The sequence below is a fragment of the Tripterygium wilfordii genome, chromosome 10 (assembly GCF_013401445.1).
Source record: "Tripterygium wilfordii isolate XIE 37 chromosome 10, ASM1340144v1, whole genome shotgun sequence".
Classification (NCBI taxonomy): domain Eukaryota; kingdom Viridiplantae; phylum Streptophyta; class Magnoliopsida; order Celastrales; family Celastraceae; genus Tripterygium; species Tripterygium wilfordii.
This window is the reverse complement of record NC_052241.1, coordinates 3,225,328-3,247,890: the sequence shown is the minus strand read 5'-3', so window position 1 is coordinate 3,247,890 and position 22,563 is coordinate 3,225,328. Positions and strand designations below refer to the sequence as shown.

Below are 22,563 nucleotides of genomic sequence, written 5' to 3'. Positions count from 1 at the left end.
CTCCGCCCTCGCTTCCTTCCTTCCTTCCTTTTGTATACCTCGCGCTCGCTCGTTTGCTAATAAAACTGATGCTTCCATTTATTTCCTTAATTTTGTCTCCCTATATATTCTTTCTTTGATTCGAGTTGTGGAGAGTAAGGGAAAGAAAAAAAAAACTAGGGTTAGCACAATGCGGGTTTTTTCGTTTTACGAAAGAGCCGCCAGGGCTTTTCGGGACCACCCTTCGTTGTCTAAGGTTCTTGTCGTCTGCACTGTCAGGTCTCATACACTTTCTCCTACACCGCCGTCTACATATATGCTGTTTCTTCCCTCTGTGTTTTTTTTTTCTTTCAGTTGTTGGTGTCTGGTTTTATTGAGAGTTTCTCTCTCTTTTTTTAAATAAAAAAAATTCAAATCATCTTTGAGTCAGAAATAATTTTTTTAGATTTTGTTATTAATCGAAAGATTTGTTTTGATCTCCTTTATATTCATCTGCTTTGCGCTTGCATGGTTCTATTCCAATAATGTATTTTCTAGGCAAGAAGTTGGCTGCTTTGGTTCGTTTCTTGAATATGGAAAATTTCATTTATTTTAACGATTCAGTCTAGCTAGTAGAATCAAAAGTATCACTGAAAAAAATGAGAGAACAGAACATAATTGCATTTTTACTATCTGGTTCATCATTGTGGTTATATAGGATATTATTTTTGAAAAGTTCTATGAATGCATTAACTATTGTGAGATCTAAACATTATATATATATATCTATATATATATATATATATCTATATATATATATATATATACGTAGATATGTATGTATGTATGTATGTATCTATATTTCAGTTTTCAATTGAAAATATAACTCCTACGTCATGAGATCTAACTTATCTGTCTTAATTGAATGATGGATGTCCCTTCAACTCAGCTATTTTTGAACAATAAATGCTTATTGATCGTGTATGTCCAGTAAGTATGATGCATTTTGTGTCATAAAGAAAGACTGGGAAAGTTTCCACCTTTACATCACGAATTCAACAATTATAGTGCATTTCATTGTCGTCTCAGATCGTGTCATAGATTTCTACATGATTAGAACTGCTGAAGGTTATGGTAATAAATTGAAGCAAACAAATTGAGATTGGCTCTTACCTTAACTGATTTAGGGTGTGTTTATACTGAAAAAATGATACAAAGTTACTTCCATTTTGCTCATTCCGTACGTGCCATGTCTGTATGTGTGTATTCCTCATTGACAGGGAAAGCAGGGAATAGAAATTCAGGATTGTAGATTATGAACTTGTGTGCTCAAATTCCCATAGCAATAAATTCTCAGTTTTCCCTTCTAGCTAATGTTATCTAAATTTCTTTGTAATTGTGTCTTTGAGTACAAAATTCCCCTTCCATGTGTGTGGATATATAGACTTTTACTTTACCAGCTAGAGTTGTTAACAAGGCGTAGCAGTGGATTCATAATCTTTTGGTAGATGAATCGATTTGACTTATGTCCCTTAGTTATTGTTTCTGCACTTGTTCCCTTTCTTGATCTTGATAGAAGCTTTGAAAATTGAATCCATATTAACTTGTTGTTTGGTGGATATTTTGTTAATCCTCCAATTCGCATATTTAAAATGTGGGATTCCTGTACCTACGCTGTATGTTTCCAAATCTTTTAATGTCACTCAGACATAGACAAGAGAATACAAATGCTGTCGACATTATTTTGTAACTTATATGTATCTTCAGTTTGACATGATCCTTATTGCAGTGGAGGGGGTCTTGCAGCCTTTTCTGATTCCAAACCGTTCCAAATTGCACATGCTGATGCTGGTCAAGGTGATTGCAAGAAAAAGAAAGTGGTGGTACTTGGAACTGGGTGGGCTACCACCAGTTTCTTGAAGAACTTGAATAATCCCAACTATGATGTTCAGGTTGTGTCGCCTCGCAATTATTTTGCATTCACTCCTTTGTTACCTAGTGTGACAAATGGAACAGTGGAGGCACGCAGCATTGTTGAACCAATACGCACGATTGTGAGGAAGGTACATATAAATGAATGAAAGTCATGATACAGAATTTTGTTTCTTTGATTTCTGCAGTTTTAGAGTCCGAAGTCCTGTAATTTATTTCTGCTAGCCTAGTCTATCTATCATTTCACTCTCAGGTAGAATAAGATCTTTCAATTTTTTGCATACTAGTGTAGCATATGTGTTTTGACCTTGTGTTTCTAATTTCCTTTCTCTATACAGTGCATGTTACAAGAATATAATTCAATGTCTCTTTGTGGAATTTTGTTGATTTGTTGGCTGAAATTTGCATGCACAGTCTTGCTCGTTCTTGATCTGCAATTGTCGGGCTCTGACCTACTAGTTTCTCCGTCAAAGGTTCAGCCTTAGGAGCCATGTTAGGCATGAGATTGAATGGCTGAAACAAACACTTCTTCTTACCTCCTTTACTTTTGATTATTAAACATACTGTATTGGTTGATATCACTTGCAAATGAATTACTGAATGCTTATGACATGGCCTATTCTCAGTGAAGCCTTATTCTTAAGTGATTTACCTTCTATTGAGAATCATATGTTATTTCAGTTGTTTTTACATTTTATTGAACAACCGCCAGATTCTTTAAGAATGCTATTCTTTTATCTTGCAGAAACCTTATGTTAAATTTGAGGAGGCCGAATGCTATAAGATTGATGAGAAAGCCAAGAAAGTATATTGTCGATCTAGCCAAGACACAAATTTGGCAGGACAAGAAGAATTTACTTTAGATTATGATATCTTGGTGGTGGCAATTGGAGCTCGTCCAAATACATTCAACACTCCTGGTGTGGAGGAACATGCTCACTTCTTGAAGGTATGTATTGTTACCTTGCCCCAATTTTTATTTGTTTGATTTGCTTGTAAGAAAAATGCTGGCTTCCTAATGTAACAATGCATCAGCAACACACTGCGACATTCTTTAAGTTACAATGTCGTTTTGCAGGAAGTCGAGGATGCTCAGAAACTTCGAAGGTCAGTAATTGATTGCTTCGAAAGAGCAAGCCTTCCTAGTGTAAGTGAAGAGGAGAAGAAAAAGATTTTGCATTTTGTAGTTGTTGGTGGGGGTCCAACTGGTGTGGAGTTTGCTGCTGAGATTCATGACTTTGCAACCGAGGATATAGCTAAATTATATCCTACAGTAAAGGACTTCGTACAAATTACACTTCTTGAGGCAGGAGATCATATTTTGAACATGTAAGTCATTGATTTTTTTTTCCTTTCTTTTTTTCTATTTGGTGTTGTGGTGCTAATTTGTCCGTTAAGTATCATGCTGTCTCATTTGGTCATATTTCCTACTGTGCTGACACTGGTCTTGAAGTAGCAGAGGATAGATGACGAATGCCTATCAATTTACCAGGAATCTAGTATTTGCCTAATCATGTTGATGTTGGGTTAAGTACCCCAGACATTGCTTCTTTTTATGTTAAAAGCCAACAATTTTGTTGAAACAAGCAGTTAAGAAAAGACCCAAATATATTTTATTATGCATTCAACTACGATTTTGCTTTGCAAGTGATTGAAATAACCAAAAGGAATGCCAGCTTCTTCAATGCAATCCTCAATTTCAGATTATAGATACTTGCCATTCTGGGCTTTATGCTAATTTTTTGTAACAATGGAATGCTTCTTTTGTTACACATATCAGCAAATGAAAAGTAATAATATGCAGAGTATGTTATGGCCAATGGTAGTTTCATATTAGAATTACCTTTGTGCTAGTTATTGCTCTTTCTTTTTGTGTTATTACACCTTAAATGGGCTAATACTTGCAGGTTTGACAAGAGAATAACAGCATTTGCTGAAGAAAAGTTCCAAAGAGATGGTATTAATGTGAAAACTGGTTCAATGGTCGTTAAATTGTCCGATACAGGAATATCCACCAAGGAAAGAACAACCGGTGAAGTTTCAACTATTCCATATGGAATGGTTTTGTGGTCAACTGGTATTGGTACTCGACCTGTAATTATGAATTTCATGAAGCAAATTGGCCAGGTTTGTAGCTCTGAAGTTCAAAACCTATTATATTCTCAGTTTAAGTTCACTAGTTCAAGTTTCATTAAGCCATTTAGTTGTTATCTTTCCTCTTGTGCTAGGCTAACAGGCGTGTCTTAGCAACTGATGAATGGCTAAGGGTTGAAAATTGCGATAATGTATATGCTCTTGGTGATTGTGCCACAATAAATCAACGCAAAGTTATGGTATGCTATTTGCACATTCAAGCTTTCTTTATCTGTTTCTAGTTTAGGCTGTTGTTATTCTCTGCCATAGCATGTAAGCTCAGTGTCCTTCACTTTCTGTAAAACTATAATCTGAATTTTCTGAGAACAGGTGTAGGAGACATAAACATGCTCATTTTATTGATAATTTTATCATAATCACTTGGCTAATATGTATTTATCTTTGTACGGTATCAATCGATCACCAGGCAGATATATCGGCAATATTCAGGAAAGCTGACAAGAATGATACTGGCAAATTAAATCTCAAAGAATTTCATGAAGTTATGGGTGACATCTGCGAGAGGTACCCTCAAGTGGATATTTATTTGAAGAAAAATAAGATGAAGAGTATAGCTGATTTGCTGAAGAAGGCTCAAGATCCTAATAGTCAATCCATTGAGATAGACATTGAAAAGTTCAAAAAGGCTCTTGCTGAAGTGGATTCTCAGATGAAAAATCTTCCTGCAACAGCTCAGGTGAACCGTGAACTTAAACACCTATCTACAAGTGACATTTTCCTACAACCTGTTTTTATTCCATTCGGCTGTTGACCTTTATTTTTTCCTCCAATGTTAAAGGTCGCTGCTCAACAAGGTGAATACCTTGCAAAATGTTTCAACCGTATGGAGCAGTGTGAGATGTTTCCAGAAGGTCCTCTTAGAATGAGAGGAGAAGGCCGCCACCGGTTTCATCCCTTTAGGTATGAAATGATGTCCTTAAGCTATCTTTTTTCTATATTCCCCCATACCCAGAAAGCATAGATAAAAATTCTTCAACATGATAGAATAGAAAGGGAAAAGGGGTAGAGATGGGCAGTTGTGTTTGCTCAATAGTCATACCACGTCATCTGGAAAGTGCATTTCCAGAAAGCTAATAGGGCTGGCAAGTTAGTACCACTGTTTTTGCTCATGTTTCGTTGATATGATAGCAGACAGCACAAATCATTTATTTTGGAACAATTACCTGCTAGTATATTGTGATCAATGTCAAGAAACGATTATCTTTTTGAAGTATGTCGAGGAAAGCTGGCTGCTATACCAGACTAGTGTTTTTAGTTTATACATTGTGTTTTCTGGGTAGTCAATCGACAGTCGTCATGCATGATCGAAAATCCATTTAACAACTATTAACAATTCACTGCATGCATTAAAAATGCTAGTTCAGAATTTACTTCTTTTTCTGCGCGACTGACACCTGAATTCTGATGATTTTTTAAGGTATAGGCATTTGGGGCAGTTTGCTCCCCTGGGAGGAGAACAAACCGCAGCTGAACTATATGATTGGGTTTTTTATGGTTATAGTTCTCAGTGGTTATGGTATTCAGTCTATGCAAGGTAACTTATTACACTAATCTGTTTTCTTCTTCTTCTTGTTAGCATACTCTCATCCTCTAGTACTTCTTTATTTTTTAATGTAATTTTCTAATGCTTGTGTCAATTCACAGCAAGCTAATCAGCTGGCGCACAAGGGTGCTGGTTGTCTCTGATTGGATCAGAAGATTCATCTTTGGAAGGGACTCCAGTCGCATTTGAGATGGGAAGGCAGCACAGTACGTGACATAAGAAGAAATAAAGGAGAAAATTAATAGCCATTGCTTTTGTCAAAATTTTCAGCTCAGCATCGAGGTTTTGTTCGAATGGTTTTGGTTTTGTTCCAATCTTACTGTTGAATGGTTTTAATGTGTGATTAAGCACGTCACTACTTCATAACAAGCTTGTAAACTTGAGTTTTTCTCATTAAGCTTACACTAATTCTCAACCGCCATGTAGAGACTGCAACTGAAGTTGGTACTGTCATTGGCTTTTTGAGATTGGTTGTGGACAAGTTTATAATAAAGTCATTGTATTTGGGATGTCCAAACGACCCATATCGAGATTTTAGATCCATATTGGATGTCCAAGGGACAAATCTCTATCGACATTTGCGAAGGACGCAAGTTTATGAAAGCAAAATGGATGGATAGTTGGTATTGAAACTTGTAACCACAAGCAAAAGGGATGGATGTACAAGTTTATGAAGAATAACAGGTTCATTAACGTACAGAAAGATACAAGCTTATCCCATTATTGCATATTAGAACCCAAATTGCTTAACCAGAAACTTACAAATCCATCCTTACTCCATAACAAGAATTATGGATTATAACTACAAAGCTCAGCAGATTCAGAACTCAGTTTTGTCACAAATTTAAGGGACTTCTTCATCTGGGTATTCAAATTTCAATGCCTGACAAACAGAATCGTCTGCCACCTCCTCATCAGGTGCAAAGTACGATCTCTTCCCAGCCAATTCAGCAACCCTTTTTGCTGGCCCTGAATCTCTTGGACTCTCATTGACACACCGGGCTATCCTGATGCTTGGCAGCTCCTGCCGCATAGCCGAAAATGATTGTGGAGGTTCCTCATCCTCTGCAACACTCTTGTACACCACCAACTCATTTGGAATCTCCCACCTCTTCTTCACTCTGGTATCAGTTTTCTGCATCACTGCATTCCCGTGAGAAATACGTCTCCTGTCACACCTTTGCACATCTTCCTTGTCATTCTCAGGCAAAGACCTCTTTCTCTCATCACTCACAGTTACACTCCCATTAAGCTGATTTGATATCTGACTATACCGGCTCGCCACAACCCTTCCGTATTTCAAGGGTTTCTTGGTTGATGCTGTTTTATCTCCATCTCGAAATAGATTCTTTGGCTGAATTGTTGCGAGAATCCCATCCTCTTTCTTCACAGCCTTCTTAGACCCAACTGTATTAGCAGCTTGTTTTTGTGCCAGAATCTTGGATGCAGTTTTTCGTGATTTTGGACTTAAAGTCAAGCTCTTTCCTCTCTCTTTTGCAACCTTTGTTTCGTTGATTTCTTGAGGCTTCCAGAAACAAGATTTGCGCCTACTCTGTATTGGCTGAACAGGGGTGATTTCGTGCTTACCCAGTAACCGAGATCTTGCTCCAGCGGCTATCTCTGCTGGCCCCAAACTAACCCCTCTGCGGTGAAGCTTTGTTCTTGTACTTGATACGAGAGAATCGTCAATCTTTTTCGCTGAATCTTGAAGCTGGAATTTCACCGGGACTATCCTTCCCAGTTTCTCAATCATGTTCAATTTGCTCTCAGCCTTTTCAAGTCGAAGCGCTTCAAGTTTTGATGACAACCGATTGATTTCGTTCTGAATTTCCTCGATCTCCATGTCAATCTTCTGTTCTTCGCGATTTTTCTCTTCTTCAATAATCCCACTCCTCGATTCTGATAAGGGTTCAAGAAAACCCTGCTTGAGAGAAACCTTGACTATCTTCTCTAGCGAATTGCCTATAACATTGTTTGAGTGAAGGGGCATTACGGGTGTTGAAGATTTGAGAAGAAGATGAGATTTTACCAAGACAGGACTCTGATTCTCCTTGCTGCAATCAGATTCGAGCGACCGATTCACACAAGAAGATTTCAAATTCGACCAAGAAGATTGAGTTGCGGTCAGGTCTTCTGAATCTCCATCGTCGAATGCAGCATTGTTCCATACCTGGAGCTTTGATGGACTTACTGCATCTGGGTATTGAAGAATACTCATTTTCGTTCACTGGGTATAAGAAAATTTTAGGAATCGATGGTGTTCTGGGGATACAACACTCTTGGAAGTGTTATAAAATCGTGTTTTTTTATTTGTGGGAAGGTTTTCTTTGAGAAAGAACTCAAGAAGGAAACAATTTAGGGAATATCTTGATCATCGGGGAAGTCTGTATAGGTTTTGTGAGGTTTTGGACCGTTGGAGAAAAAGTAGACGGTGCAAATTTGGTCAAATCATGGCCCTCCGATGCGAAACGGCTCCCCGACAGACGCTCCCATGAGGAGTCAGGAGGTCATCCGACCTAGGTCCGTGGGCCGGGCTCAACTCTAAAAGTCAAAGACAGGATATCCCATAAACATTTTGTGGAATTCTTCGTTCCGGCAGCGTTCAATCATCGTCGATATACTCTGGTTTTGGTTACTCGTTGATCCTTCGACCAGGTTACTTCTCCACTTCGTATATTCTTGCTACATACATCAAAATATAGAATTGTCATGTATGTATACAAGATTTATATTTATATATTGGAACTCGATAAGAATACATTCGTGATGTGCTTCTGCATTTCAGGATTTTATCACAAACTGTACTTGGGGTGGAAAAAAAATTGGTTACAGGTCAGTTCTGGGTTATATAACATCACGTGTTTATAAAATATTTACATGTCCGGACTCTAAGATTTTAGACGTATTTAATTGACCAATTCTGAATTAGTTTAAATTCAGACAAGTAAACCGGACAATAATCTAATATGAGCTAGGGTCTGGACAAGAATTTTGTGTTTTATCCATATTTCGAACATGTAACTTAACGTCCAAACTTAATTTAATCTGGATCGAATAAATTCAATAATTCGAATTGGATAGAGTTTTGCCATCCTATGTCAATATGTACTCTCCTTTTCTTTTCTTAGACAAGTGAAGTATGAAAATTCTAAAGTTGAATTGTGTATAGAACAATTGCAATGGTTTACCATTGCTTGGGACAACAAAACACATTGGGACATGTGCATATGTGATGTGGCAAGACATGAATAAGTTTTCTCTACAATGATTAGAGTCTAATGGCTTCACTTGTGTCATTTCGTGGAGGGAAAATTATAAATAAACTGCCAAAATATGTTCAAATCACAAATCGTGAATCAAAATTGCACGAATCAAGCCTGATGACCAAATTCAAGCATATGTACAACACGCAGAGAGAAAAAGACAAGGAAGAAACCTGATGAAAGAAGTAAGACAACAAAACTGACAAAATGGAAGCGCTGCGTGTTGTGGTTGAAGATCCAGAAAATATATAAAAACCCTATTAGGCGAGTCCGTGTATGAAGTGACCGGAATGGTGGACGACGGTCGTTCGATCGGTGATGCCATATCAATCATACATGGATAGCAATGGCGTCGAATGCGATTTCACTTTCGCGATTAACTCTCTTTCGCGTTTTAACTTTACTCTGGAGGAGAAGTCGTTGGTGTGGGCCAGGTTTCAGGAAAAGCAAGTCAGCATGGGGGAAATCCAAACACCCTTCCCCCATGCTTGCCCATCAAATTTAAGCCAATATAAGTGTATTGTTGGAGAGTAAAGTTTGTCTATAGGCCAATAAATCTATGATCCATGGGCCAACAAAAGTATATTGTTGCAATTGCTCTTAGGAATTAGGATAATGATGGGCCCATGAGCAGCGCATCTTGCGTGGGTCGGGCTTGTGTTAAACCATGGAAAACCCAAAGTCAGAAACTTCTCAACGAACTTCGGCGATTCTACGCTCCGCCACCTTCCAATAACTGTCGACGTAATCAAGTTCAAAGTTCGGAAGGTTAAGGATGGATTAAATGAGCTGAGGGTTGAGTCTTGAAATTATAGCTGGTAGTGCATTTGAGTTTGTTTCGTCTTCGCCATGTCAAACTAGTGAAAAAGTAAAATCAAAGTGTGAGGCTCACTCGGTCTACCTATCCAATTCAGATCATAACAAAACATAATGACGGAGATTACTGAGAAGTAGAGGTGGTCATGATCAGTTTTTGTTGATTTTTTGACATAAATTTAATTGATTGTTCGATCGATTATTGACAATTTGATTGGTTTTTCAAACCAATCTTCACTAACATAACCGATCAAATAGTCGATTTGACGATTGATTGATTCGGTTTGACACCTTATTGAGAAGTGAGAACTAGTCTCCTGGTTCTAAAACAAACTCCCAAGTAGAAACCCAAAAGGCTTCCTCGATCTTACTGCATGATTCAGATTAGATTGGCAAACTGAAAATTCACATAATTGCATCAAATAAGCAAGAAGGAAAACTGCAATGAAATCTTTAAATGCATAACCATGCATCAATATACTACAATTTACAATTCGACATCAGCCCAGCCCGCATCAATGGTGATCACAGTCTGCATGTGTAACCTCAATTCGCGGTGACTCGGTCAACCCCGAGTCTACCTTCGCATACCGGATCGGGATGCACATGATCACCACCAAGTCGCATGCACAACTTTTGTTCTCACCAGGAATTTCGACTCTCCGGCTACTTCCACGGCATACCTCAGCCTTGTCCCCAGCAATTCAAGTACATAACTCGCTGGAGAGACTCCTCGGTCTGCCCCTGCCTCTCGTATCCACCACGAATCTCCATAATCCCAGTAAGATCCAACCCAATCACACCATACAGTGGACGGAGATCCGGGTTGTCGCTGCCTGAGAAGAACCTCCTCTTGCTCAGCCGGAAAGAATTCAATCCGGACTTCCATTTATCCCCGTGATCTTTCCGGTCCTGAAAAACAGCCACAGTCGCAGCCATGCACATACGGTTCAACTGACTCATCTTATTTCGATCTGTTTTACTAATTTTTCTGCTATGGATAGCAGCTAGCTAGTTAACATTTATTCAAGTGTATTAATAGAACAGGCTCAATCATTACTCCACTGTGGTTCTCCAAACAAAAAGTCGAAAAATAATTTTTTTTTTTTTCAATAAGACATCATTGTCTACAGCAAGTAGCAATTATTTAATCGAAAAAGAGTGGCGAAAGACTAAATAGGTTGGATTTGATTGGACAACTTTTTGACTTGGCTTATGTGCAAGTGGGTGTAGCAGGTTAAGTGGACAGATTGGCGAGCTTATCCAGAGGATCCTGCGTCGCTATCTTATTGCCACCAATAACAACAACATTACAATTACATTTCTCTGTGAGGTTATGTTATGTCCCACATTTTGCATTATTTATTACAATGCTATGGGCCTAACTTGACGGGACTTCATGTGTGATTTTAATTTTGTCGTTCCAGTACAGCTCCGTCTCTTTAGAGTGTGTTTGGATTAAAAGATTTGGAGGGAAGAAAAGGAAAAGGAAGGGAAATAGAGTTTCCTTCCAATTCCCTTATTTGGATAGTTTATTAAAAATTAAGGGGAGGGATTTGAGGGGATTTGAGAGGAAGATTTCTTTAAATTTTTGTCAAAATTTTTTCTCTCCAAAACGGAGTCATTTGGAGGGAAGATATTATCAATTAAGTTATTTATAAGTTAAATATCTATTTTACACTTATACATAATATTTTAACATAAAAATAAGGATAAATTAGTAAATTAAACAAATTTTCTTTCCTTCTTTTTTTTATCTATCCAAACATGGGAGAGGGAAAAATAGTTCTCCTTCCCCTCCCTTCCCTTCTCTCCCCCTCCCCTCCCTTCTCTTCCCTTCCCCCCAAATCCCTCAATCCAAACACACTCTTAGGGTACGCGGACCCCTGCATGAATATTTGAATAGGACATGTGTAGTCCACTAAATATTGAGGATCCGGAGACAAATACTCCAAAAAATTTTTTAAGTATTTATGTAATACCAAGATAATTAATAATTTCAAATAATAAAACATCACATATTTATTTATCATAATTTTTCGCTACTAATTTTCATATTATGAGTTTTCTACGAGTTTCCATAGATGTACTCAATAAAAATAATTACAATCTTCCCTTGTTAAGGTCCTTTCTTTCAGCTAATTTTCCTCCTATTTCTGGCGAGTCATTCGTCGAGTCATAGAGATCGATTGCTTTCTTTTGTTTCCTCTCGATCCTCTTCATCAAACTCATCGACTAATTCAATTCAATTGGCCTTGTTGACTGAGTTATTTTTCTTTTGTAATCCAAAGGGTTTCTTTGGGCTTATCAGAATTTTCATCTTATCGATGTGTGTGTATAACTTAAGCCTAAATTTTTTATTTTTATTGGAGGTTTGTATTTTTTTTTTATTGGGGTTTGGTATATTTTTAATGGGGCCTGATACTTTTACCCTATTCATATAATGGGTACTACATAATTTTACTAGCGCCAGGTGCCCGGTTATTCGGTTAAACCACATGGATCGGCCCCTGGTGTAGTGGATTGAGACCGGGTGAGTGGCTCTAAGCTGACTAATTCCAAGGCTTGCTTATGGGCCTCACGTGCTCATCCATAATATAGCCAGCGCAAGTTTTGGAAGGTGGTTCAGCACTTACAAGTTGATGGAAGTAGGGCCTTTCTAGCTTGTGTTAGTTGATTCCAAACATGTTGGTTTTATTTGCACCTCACTATTTTCAAACTACTCCCAAGTATATTTACAACCGATAGAAATTGAAAATTTTCTACAGTTGTGTCACTGTTTGCCTTAGCTTCATGATGCTCATTTTTTGCATCTGCTCGCTCGAACCGATTCGTCAATCTATCATAATGCAATTGAGAAAGACTTAAACCCTGAACTAATTCACATTTAGTAAATCAAGAATCCGACTGTCCCTAAATTGATGCAAACCATAAATTCAAAAACAAATATCCTAAAAATTCACCATTGTGATAGGGTAGGGATGACATGCTCAACAGCGGTGTTGACCAAAACTGTGATGTAATTAGAAAATAATGAAGTGCAAATAAAGCCCTCTTCTAAACAAAGTCTACATAATGTAACGGATTAGCCCCCAAATTTAAATATGGACCGGAAACGTATAATGGTCCAGCAAGCACATGCTCCAGCACAACCAAAGAGTAGCCAAAAAAAGGATTTCTTCTAACCACCAACATAAACTGATCATAAAATCCATTCCTTTTCCATAAATAAGTATTCCACCATGAATATATTTCTGAAATTAGGCGATTTCCGCATAACAAATGGGTAGTTACAGCATACAACATCAACACAAATGAAACAACTCGCATGCCAAAACTGAATTTCCTGGCTAATCAAATCCCTCTATCTACAAGCAATTAGGCTCGAGTCTTGAATCAAATGCCAGTTTTTAAAACCAAATATACTCAAATCACAGCAACATGCTTCCATTTTACCTTTCCAAGTGCTGTTCTCGGAAACACACCCTCCTCTTTGACCTCACATGGAGGAAGCTTTTGGCTGAAGACAACGAATTAAAGAGCATTTTTTCAGCAGAAGGTATCGGTTTACACAGAATCGACAATGAGACCTTCAACCTGCTGCCGAGCCAGGTACCTTTCTCTCCGTTCTTTCTGCAAAGGAAATTATGGGAACATTAAGAGATTGGAAAATATATAGAGAATTCAACAAGAGCTGGCCACATTAGGAGCAAGATATTGGAATCCATAAATCTTAAATGCATTACCCATTCATCAATAACAAGGCCTTCCCCAACAATCCGTGGCCCTGTGTCTTCAGGAGGCTTCTTCTTCGACCCAAGAGCAGCCTCAGCCTCTGCCAGCTGGTGTTTAAGTTTCTCCAATGCCTAGACAGAAACATAAACAATATCAAAGATCATTTGAACATTAGGAATGACTTCATAAATGGCATGACTAGTCAACCACACAAATACATAACCAGTACACATGAGAGTTCTTCTCTACTTACGGGGCTAGGACGTTCTGGATCAAGAAAAACAACCCGTAATATCTGTTCCACCGCAACTTGATCTTTTTGCTCATCAAACTGTGCAAAAAAGTCATACAAACGAATTTTTCTTTAGCATGTGAATGGCACATTAGAATCAACCGCAAATCTCAAGTATAGGTTCCAAACAAAATACCAGTTCTGGAACATATTCCATTTCGCCTTTCACTTTTAAGCTCATGATCTTGAATTTAACCTTGCTCTTTTGTTCTACTGGTTTCTCATCACTCTCTGGAGGCTCCACAAACTTGAATACTGTTCAACAAGCCATCGATTAAGAAAAGAAATTAAAATAAAATTTTCTATCACGCACTTTTCGAACTGACAGAATGTATTACCTGTAGCAACAATACTTTCTCCAGGAGCAAGTATACCTCCTGGAGGACGCATGTAACAACTCTTTGGTGCAGTTGTTTGAAACTGTAGCAACGATAAGTCACCAGTTAGAGATTAGTTTTGGCTATTAACACAAGCAAGATACATTAGCTAGTAACTTTCCTTTTTCAGTCATGCAATATAATAAAAAAAAACCCTAAAGTTCTTAACACGATATATTTGATATTGACTGAGAAGAACTTCCTCTGCTATGGAAATCATATAGAGTAACATTAATACATCTTCAACAATGTTTCTCAAAAGATTCAAGCTGAGAAAGCAACAAATAAATGCTCATTATTGTCATCTCAATTGACTATAGATTCAAGACATATGCAAATTTTCCGTTTACAAGATTGAAAGCTACACACCTTGAAAGCTACATGAGACTTAGAAGTGTTTTTAATGCCAATTGCGCTCCTGGCCTGTTTACCAGGTTCATCTTCAAAACAACAAGAATACAGATCAGATTGCGGGAAAACACATACCTAGCTTGCAAATAATAATCAGCTAAGAAATCCTTATATGGTAAATATTGCAAAACCATATAGAATTAACCGCATTTGTCAACATGGTGAAAGTTTCTTCCTTGAGATTTCTTCATGAAATGTCAACTTTCCAAGTAAGATTATGGTATTAAGAAATCCAGAAAAGCTATTAACAGATGTACAGCTACACCCAGCCTACAACGACACAGTTCATCGAAGATACCATTTAGCCATCATAATTAATCAAATCCAGAGATGGAAACCAAAAGAATAATTAATAATTATTTCTCGTTTCGGAGATGTACGAAGAAGATCCAAACAAACTATCACCAAAATGAAAACAAGTATGCAACACTGGTCAAAAAAGAAAATTCAAACTCCTCTAATTATGAGCATTGAATGTAAGAACTCGATCAATTTTCAAAAAAAGTGGTGAAGGGATCTGGATTCAAAATTGAAAATTGAGCAAGGCATCTCGTAATGTAGATAATACACAGAACCATCTCAGAACATAAATCAGAAAAATCAGATAACAACGTCAGTAGGAATAAATCGAATCACCACAAGACAAGAAACGGATGACCCACTAACAGATTGGCCTTACAGGGAAAGTAGAGCTTCTGAGGGGGATCAAGCTTGAGTCTCCTTCTAGTAGGCAGCAGAGACTTCGCAACCAGCGACACCGTATTAACAGAATTCACACTGGATGTCTCTCCAAGCTGCTGACTTTGGGTTTGTTGATACACATTCCGACTCGCAGAACCAGAAGAAATTGTAGTAGAAGAAGTACCACCACTTCTCGATAGCCAAAACGGCCGTCTACATAGACTCCAAATTTTCAATTCAGTCTCTGCTTTATTCTCGTCAACACCCATTTGTGGCCGGAGAAATCGTGTCTACGACAACGTCGCCTGTTTTACCCAAAAATGGAGATATGGGTTTGGGTTCGATATTCTTGTTTACCGTTTGTTGTGATATCTTTTTCTCAAACAGGCAGCGACTGTTGAAGTTATCCACACATTGTCTGCAGGTGCGGTTGCCCTATAATACAGATTGTTGGCAATGGCGGTATTTACCTACTTGAGTGGATATTGAAAGTGGATCTTGGGTAAAGCTTAGTAGTTTGGATCTAAAAATTTGCTATCTTAGTGAAATTGATTTGCGTATTTGAGGTCCGACTTTTGATGTTTCCCGGGTGGGTTAACCGTTTATATCCAGTACCGAAATTATTAATTTAAGAAACCTCTAAAAGATGTGACATTCTTAGATTCACCTTCATTTAACTAGTTACTGACGAATTGGTTACCAAAAATAGCAGAAGATTGGTATACCTTACCAATTGTTAGGTACGGTAAATTTACCGATGATTTCGGTAACGGTAACGGTAAGCAAAGTTCAAAACCAGTAAATTTTCCGATTACCGACATAGATATTAAATATATATTAATATTATTTTTAGTTTTAGTTTTATTTAATTATGACCATTAGATTGATCTAATTTAATCTAGACCATTGATTATTTTTAGGGTTATCATTTATATATCACTCGTAGCAGTTTCATTAACTTTAAAGCAGCGTTTGTTACATAACAAAATGCTTTGTTGGTATTGATTACATGCTTTTCTTCTCTCTTTCTATTATGGTCTTTTATCTTTATTTATCTTGTTTCTTCTAGCTTTCCTGCTATGGAGTTTAAAACACTTCGGATACTAAAAATATTAGAAATTAATGAAATGAAAGATTTTCCGTTATAGATTGTTGGAATAATGTTATGTGAATTCTCTTTTCTTTTTTTCTTCGATTGATAGGTATTTTCTCTTATTCACATGTAGCACAATGATCATTCTCATTAATCTATCATTTTTATTATTGATATTTGTAGGTAAGATGAAAGTGTTGTAGTCTCATGCAATTGACTATTAAGCACAATGCTACTTGATGCATTTTTTTTCTTCTCTTTTTTAAATAGGTTTTAAGAATTGATAAATTTACCAATTACCGACTTACCATTACCGATCGATCGGTATACCGACTCTTCCGATAACGATAACGGTAACATTTTTTGAGTTACCGAAAGAATTGGTATGGTAACGGTATTCCGTGTTTGGTAACAGTAATCGTACCAATAACAGCCCTACATTTAACTCCATTCTTCTATCCACCACCATCAAATATCGTCAAATCTAAAAAATACATTCTAAATGCTCACTTATGAAAATATTATGATGATCTTTATAGATTTATTTAGAAATGATGGATGAGCCACTCTTCTTATTAGGATGGATCTTAATAATTTCTTTAAAATGTGACCTCAAACAAGAATGTTTGATTTCTCTAATATTTTCCGTTCACAAACGTCCATAACCAACGTGACATACCATCATAATTTTGTAAAAATTTAAGTTTTAACATTATAATTTCCCACACCTCTCCCATCTTTCTTATTTCAAATTTGAAATTGTTTATTTTTTTTTTTCAATCGTCTCTTTCATCATTCATCAATCCTACTCTTTCTCCAACATTCTCTCTCAAATTATAGACACCATCATTCTCTCTATCCTCTCCAGGGGCGAAGCTAGGACGTACTAGGAGGAGGTCGTTGGAGTGGATACTAAATTTTATGTCGAGGCGGTAAAACTAAATGGGGGTCCGGGAGCAACGCACTTGGAATTTTTTTGGGATTATCTATTAATTATATCATTAAAAATATGAAAAATAACACTAAAAATCCAAAGTTTATAAAATAGAATAAGTAATAATTGCCACATGTGTTGTTGTTTCAACCATTTGAGCATAATTTTTTACAAAAAGGGGTTTAAATTGAAAATTCAAGAAGATCTTTTTTAAAATTACTATATACTTAACACTAACTAAAATTTTTTGAGAGGGGTCAGCTGGCTCCCTCACTTGCATGTAGCTTGGCCCCTGATCCTCTCCATCCATCCCCCTCCTCCTCGGTTCTCTCTCTAGATTTGGGTTGTCGATCTAGTTTATTGTCTTCGTTCCCTCCCTAGATCTGGGTTGTCGGGGGTGGAGACTAAGATCAAGAGAGAGAGCAGATCGAGAGAGATACCGTGTAGATCTAGAGAGATGATGGCGGGATGTTTATAGCATATTTTTAGGACTCCAAGATTGTGGCGGAGGGTCCTCGAAGATGAGGTTTGGTTTCACTTTATAATCAATAAATTTTTGGGTGTCTTTTGTGGTTCTCGTTTGTTTCTAGGGAGGTAGTGTTTGGTCGTCCTAAAGGAAAGGAAAAGGTAAATACTTACTTTGGGCTTTGTTTTCTAGTCATTTTAACCATTTTCAATGGATTTGGTCTTGGGTTCCTATTTATATGAAATCAGTTACTTCCTTTTCATATTGTGTTCTGAAAGTAGGTGACTTGAATATAAAAATGTGTTCAAACATTGTTTTTGATCAACACAGTCTCTTATTACATTATACTTGATTAATGTATATTTTTATTATATTGTTTTCAATTAACACGATGTAGCATGTCATGATTTGAGATAATGGGCTGCAGTGGTGATGCGAGGTGGACGTTTGTGATATGTTGATGGAGATCAAGATACACAGTTGAGGTAGGTTGAAGATGGGGTTGAGATCAACATAATTTTAGATGTAATTTCATTAATTTTTGTATACCAGACAAGAATTTCATTGTATTTGGATGTAATCTCATAAAGTAATTCTATTTTTTGAGCAGATTAGTTAATTCTATTGATTTTCTCAATAAAAAAAGTCATGATATTTAATTTCAATTTTGTTACAGGAAACAATGTTAATTCTCTATTGACTATCAAATTTCAATGTAATAAAAATTTGTGTTGATAAAAAAAATGTAATAAGAATATGAAATAATGTAATTTCTCATATTATACAAATAATTCAATATTTAAAAAATAAATAATAGGATTTCTCATACTATATAAATAATTATATTGTTTTTAAAAACCAATTAAAACAATGTATTCCAATCCTTATCAATATGAAGTAAGAAGAATGTGATTATGAGGTTATTACATTGTAAAAATCAAAGGATTGCCACAATGTAATAAAATACTATTTTAAGTGTTGCATATTTTTATACACAATCTCAAAAATAATGTAATTAAGAACGGTCAGACAAAACATATCAATCATGAGTTTTGTTGAAAAGAATTTTACATATTAAATCCAAATATGTAATTTGTTTTGAAATCTAACACGTATTTTGAAAGATAAAAGAGTGTGTTTGGAAATTCTGTTCTTTTTTGGTTTCCAGAAATTGATTTTGAGCAAGGAATTTGAAAACAGATTTAAGAATAAATGTGTTAAAAAATCATTTGGAATGGAATTTTTCTTTTATAGTTTCCATCGCCTCCTCTCTTACTGTTCCTGCCACTGATCAGAACCGGCATCGCCTCTTAACCTCAATGTCTCTCTGCATCGTCATCGTTCGCTCCGATCTGGCCCTCGTTTGCATCACCAGTCGAAACCCAGTCGGTTGGATGGAATCAGAACCCAGTCGTTTAAGACGATGAGATTCAAGAAGAAGGAAGAGTCGGAGTCGAAGTAGGGAGAAGATCGGAAGCTATTGTTGTTCAGAACGGAAGTTGTGATCTGGTGTGGGGGAGAGGGCTGGAGGGGGGAGAGAGAGAGGAAAGAGGGAAGCAATTGCAGGGAAGGAATTTCATGTTATTGACAAAATTGTCACCGGTCCATTTCCAGAATTTAACAAAACATCCTATTCTATTTTGATTTTTTGGTTTTTGAACACCATAATTTTACAAAACAATTTTTAAAAATTGGCAACCCAAATGAATTTTGACCCACATCTTAATTTTTAAAAACATAAAACTGTTTTAGAAATTGTAATGAAACACATTCTTACGTTTTAAAGTTTCGTTTAAGAAAAAAATAATAAAGACTTGAAAATTGTTCCCACTTATTTCAAATTATCATAATGGTCTTTGTTTTCCATGTCATCATACATATTTAACATGTCACATCAGTTATTGACCCTCATGGATGTATTCATTAGGGATCCTTAGCACTTTCGAACCTCAAAAACCCCAATTAATGTAGAGTGTTGGCTGTTAATTGGGCTTTAGATGTGTGTTTATAGTAATGATTATTTTAATATTACATAGATTTGAGAATCTTTTAGGGGTCACATTTTGGGAGATATAACATTACTATTTTTTTATAGACACCTACTGTTAATTTTATTTCAATTAAATATAAATTTATTATTTAGATACTTTTGAGTTCTTAGGTGAGTTATGTGTTATGTCTTAGAAATATAAAATGACTCACATCAGTTTAAAGCAGACATTACCTCTACAAATATATGTGAGAGTCATTCATGTGGTTTGTAAGTTTGAGCCCAACTCCTTTCAATTGTAGAGGGTGTTTTAAATACATAACCGTGTAGACCTTAAGTTTAAAGCAGACATTACCTCTACAAATATATTGGGTAAAAAAAGGGCACTAATTCTGTGTTTTCAAAAGAAGAAGCAGAAATATGCAAATGGCATCCAAATTTTAAACTAACTGAATGACATTGTTATTCCTTTATGCCCAAAAATTTTCAAAGTAGAAAGTAACAAGACCATCAAGAAAGACTAATTTGGAGAGACCAGAAAGTGAATCTTGGATATCACTTTTGATACCTTTTAGTCATTCTTTTTATTCCTTTCGTTTTCTTTGATGAATCAATTTTAACTTTTGGTTATAGCATTATTGAGAAAGCAAGTAGGACAGCATGAATCCATGATAGGCTCTTATGCTAGCTGGGCATGTTTCTTCGAAGTGCCAAACAAAATTAACAATACAGGACTACTCACTGATACTACCATGTGGCCCTCTTGCAATTCTATTCATCAGTAAATCTCTCTTTTTCTTTATCTTTCTATTCTATGCTATATGTAGGCAAGCTAGCTTGCGGACATTTTGTCCGCTTGGTTTTTTGTGGATGCAAAAATTTGGACGATTCACACGTCAGCTACTGAGAGAGCTGACGCAGCAGCAAACCTCTATGAATCTTGCAAGAACAAGGGAGATGATGGTCTTTCATGACCCGGGGACACTCCGACGCTCAAGTCAATAATCTTATTCAGAGAATCAAAGTGGAAGTGATAATGTCTCAGTTGTGAGAGCATATTTGAGAATCGTGTAGCGTACCTTGACATATCTCAAGTCTCCTTTATATGGGATGATCAATTGATGCGAGTGTTTGATATAGAGAATCATGGTAGGTATGATCATATCTTTCCTGATCCTTGATCTCTTTTGCATTTGAACATTTGTTAGCTTGAGATATTATTTCCTGAGAGTTATCATCACCCTGATTTTATTCTTAGTACGACGTTCCCTTTCTGAAAGCTGCTGCAGTACATTCTTGTGACATTTGGCATGCTGACATGGGATGGCTTAATTTTCTCATCCACAGTTTTGATATGGGTTAATGTAATTTTTAGTAATCGAAAGATTTGTCAGATTCTAACTCGGTCATCCAAAATTCGAACATTTCAATTTGGTAACCCAAAATTCAAAATTGTTCCCAAATCATAAATCGAGCATATTTCCGACCTCTCGGACAGTCAACTTGCCTACGTGAGGTATAAAAATAAAATAATGTTTCTTGCTGATGTAAACTAACTTATCTTTATCTGAAATTAATTTAAAATATATTTTTTGTAATGCCACATTAGCTTTTTCTCCATCCATAATCGTGTGGATATGTGGCGTATTGCTTGGCACTAAGCCCTCCAATTATCGGAGGTTCAAAATGTTTTTCATGTTTCGATGCTATAGAAGTATGAGATCGATTTTCAGGGCTCAAAGATGGGACTTGGGAAGCAAAACCGTGCAACCAAGTATGTACTTGCCTAAAGGAGACAATATCTTACTAAGCATAGTATGGATTGATAGTTCGAGTCTTCTCTCAAGCATAAGTGGGACTTCCAATAGAAGATTCATCTACATATTACCGGGGACATGGCTTAGAGCCTCTACAATAACTAGACGACCATAAATGCAAAAGATAGGAAGAAATTGTGAGCCCCAAATCTAAATAGTTAATATCATCAAGTATTCTATTTAAGTGTTAAGAGTTGAGCAATATTTGGTATTTGGTAAGTTGCAGCGGAAATAGAAGATTCTTCCATTTTAGTGGCCAAAATTGGTATAGGCCCACTAACATTTAAGCATAGGCTCGAGCCCTTTTATTCTTATGATCTACATGTTTGCAAAGCATCTGGCCCATGGCCTATATGGCGCCAAGCCCGTGGTCCAACAAGCTCCAGTAATAGACATCATCCAATATGTATTCTTTGATGCCCACAATGGGACATCAATTAGATGTCACACTTTCTGCGCATTGACGATAGGATGCTATTGTCTAACATAGTCCAACTATCACCTGACAACCACCAATACTATACTAGCCGTCGGGCACCTCCCTTGCCCACGGTATGTCTCCACTTAGAGCACTTACAATGGCATTATTTTGTCTGGGTCAACAAATATGTATGGGGTTTTGTGTATTGTTAATGTGGTTGTATTGGGAGATGTGTTTTGTTGATGTGGCTGTACTGAGAGATGTGTTTTGCTATAGTTTTATTGTGGACAATATGGAGGGAATAAGAATTTGTTGGCCTTCATGTTGGGTGGGAAGGAAAAATATATAGGAATTGTGTGTTTTGTTGATGTGGTTATATTGAGAAATGTGTTTTGTTGATATGATTGTATTGAGAGACGTGTTTGGCTTGATTTTTTATGTAATACAGGTAGGACCCAATATTAATTTTTAATGGCTCAACAAAATGAGACCATTGCAATTGCTCTTATAAACCAGTTATAAGTAGGCTCGAGATCTGAATGGTACAATTAGTGACGTCATTTACTTTACTTGAAAGGTAATAAGTTGTTAGGTATGATTGCTTTACTGTACAATGTCAGATAAAGCAAGCATATTCATTCCCCATAAAAGTCCTATCTTCCACTCTCCATGTAACCCGC

General features: G+C 36.6%; 3 protein-coding genes across 3 annotated transcripts; 1 reads left to right on the top strand and 2 right to left on the bottom strand.

The window, feature by feature from the left end:
- Positions 1-14: 14 nt before the first annotated feature.
- Positions 15-6,096, top strand: LOC120007692 (external alternative NAD(P)H-ubiquinone oxidoreductase B4, mitochondrial-like). Its single transcript, XM_038858085.1, has 10 exons — positions 15-258; positions 1,748-2,021; positions 2,636-2,839; positions 2,969-3,219; positions 3,798-4,017; positions 4,119-4,223; positions 4,451-4,720; positions 4,823-4,944; positions 5,462-5,578; positions 5,689-6,096. Exons 1-10 carry the CDS (start codon positions 170-172, stop codon positions 5,774-5,776), a joined length of 1,740 nt encoding a protein of 579 aa, XP_038714013.1. The 5' UTR covers positions 15-169; the 3' UTR covers positions 5,777-6,096.
- A 335-nt stretch (positions 6,097-6,431) lies between these two features.
- On the bottom strand, positions 6,432-7,805 carry LOC120007241. The gene has a single exon (XM_038857447.1). It carries the CDS (start codon positions 7,803-7,805, stop codon positions 6,432-6,434), a length of 1,374 nt encoding a protein of 457 aa, XP_038713375.1.
- A 5,060-nt stretch (positions 7,806-12,865) lies between these two features.
- Positions 12,866-15,689, bottom strand: LOC120007050 (vesicle-associated protein 4-1-like). The gene is made up of 7 exons (XM_038857215.1): positions 15,161-15,689; positions 14,440-14,510; positions 14,032-14,113; positions 13,830-13,948; positions 13,655-13,732; positions 13,413-13,532; positions 12,866-13,299 (listed from the first exon to the last, which is right to left on the bottom strand). Exons 1-7 carry the CDS (start codon positions 15,429-15,431, stop codon positions 13,234-13,236), a joined length of 807 nt encoding a protein of 268 aa, XP_038713143.1. The 5' UTR covers positions 15,432-15,689; the 3' UTR covers positions 12,866-13,233.
- Positions 15,690-22,563: the final 6,874 nt, after the last annotated feature.

Bases quoted from the DNA above. Each gene is read 5' to 3' on its own strand.
- LOC120007692 (XM_038858085.1), top strand. From the start codon at position 170: ATGCGGGTTTTTTCGTTTTACGAAAGAGCCGCCAGGGCTTTTCGGGAC. The intron at 259-1,747 runs GTCTCATACACT...TCCTTATTGCAG, and splicing joins CTTGTCGTCTGCACTGTCAG to TGGAGGGGGTCTTGCAGCCT. The intron at 4,224-4,450 runs GTATGCTATTTG...ATCGATCACCAG, and splicing joins TAAATCAACGCAAAGTTATG to GCAGATATATCGGCAATATT.
- LOC120007050 (XM_038857215.1), bottom strand. From the start codon at position 15,431: ATGGGTGTTGACGAGAATAAAGCAGAGACTGAATTGAAAATTTGGAGT. The intron at 14,114-14,439 runs GTGTGTAGCTTT...TCGTTGCTACAG, and splicing joins AGTCTCATGTAGCTTTCAAG to TTTCAAACAACTGCACCAAA. The intron at 13,300-13,412 runs GTAATGCATTTA...TTTCCTTTGCAG, and splicing joins GCCTTGTTATTGATGAATGG to AAAGAACGGAGAGAAAGGTA.
- LOC120007241 (XM_038857447.1), bottom strand. From the start codon at position 7,805: ATGAGTATTCTTCAATACCCAGATGCAGTAAGTCCATCAAAGCTCCAG.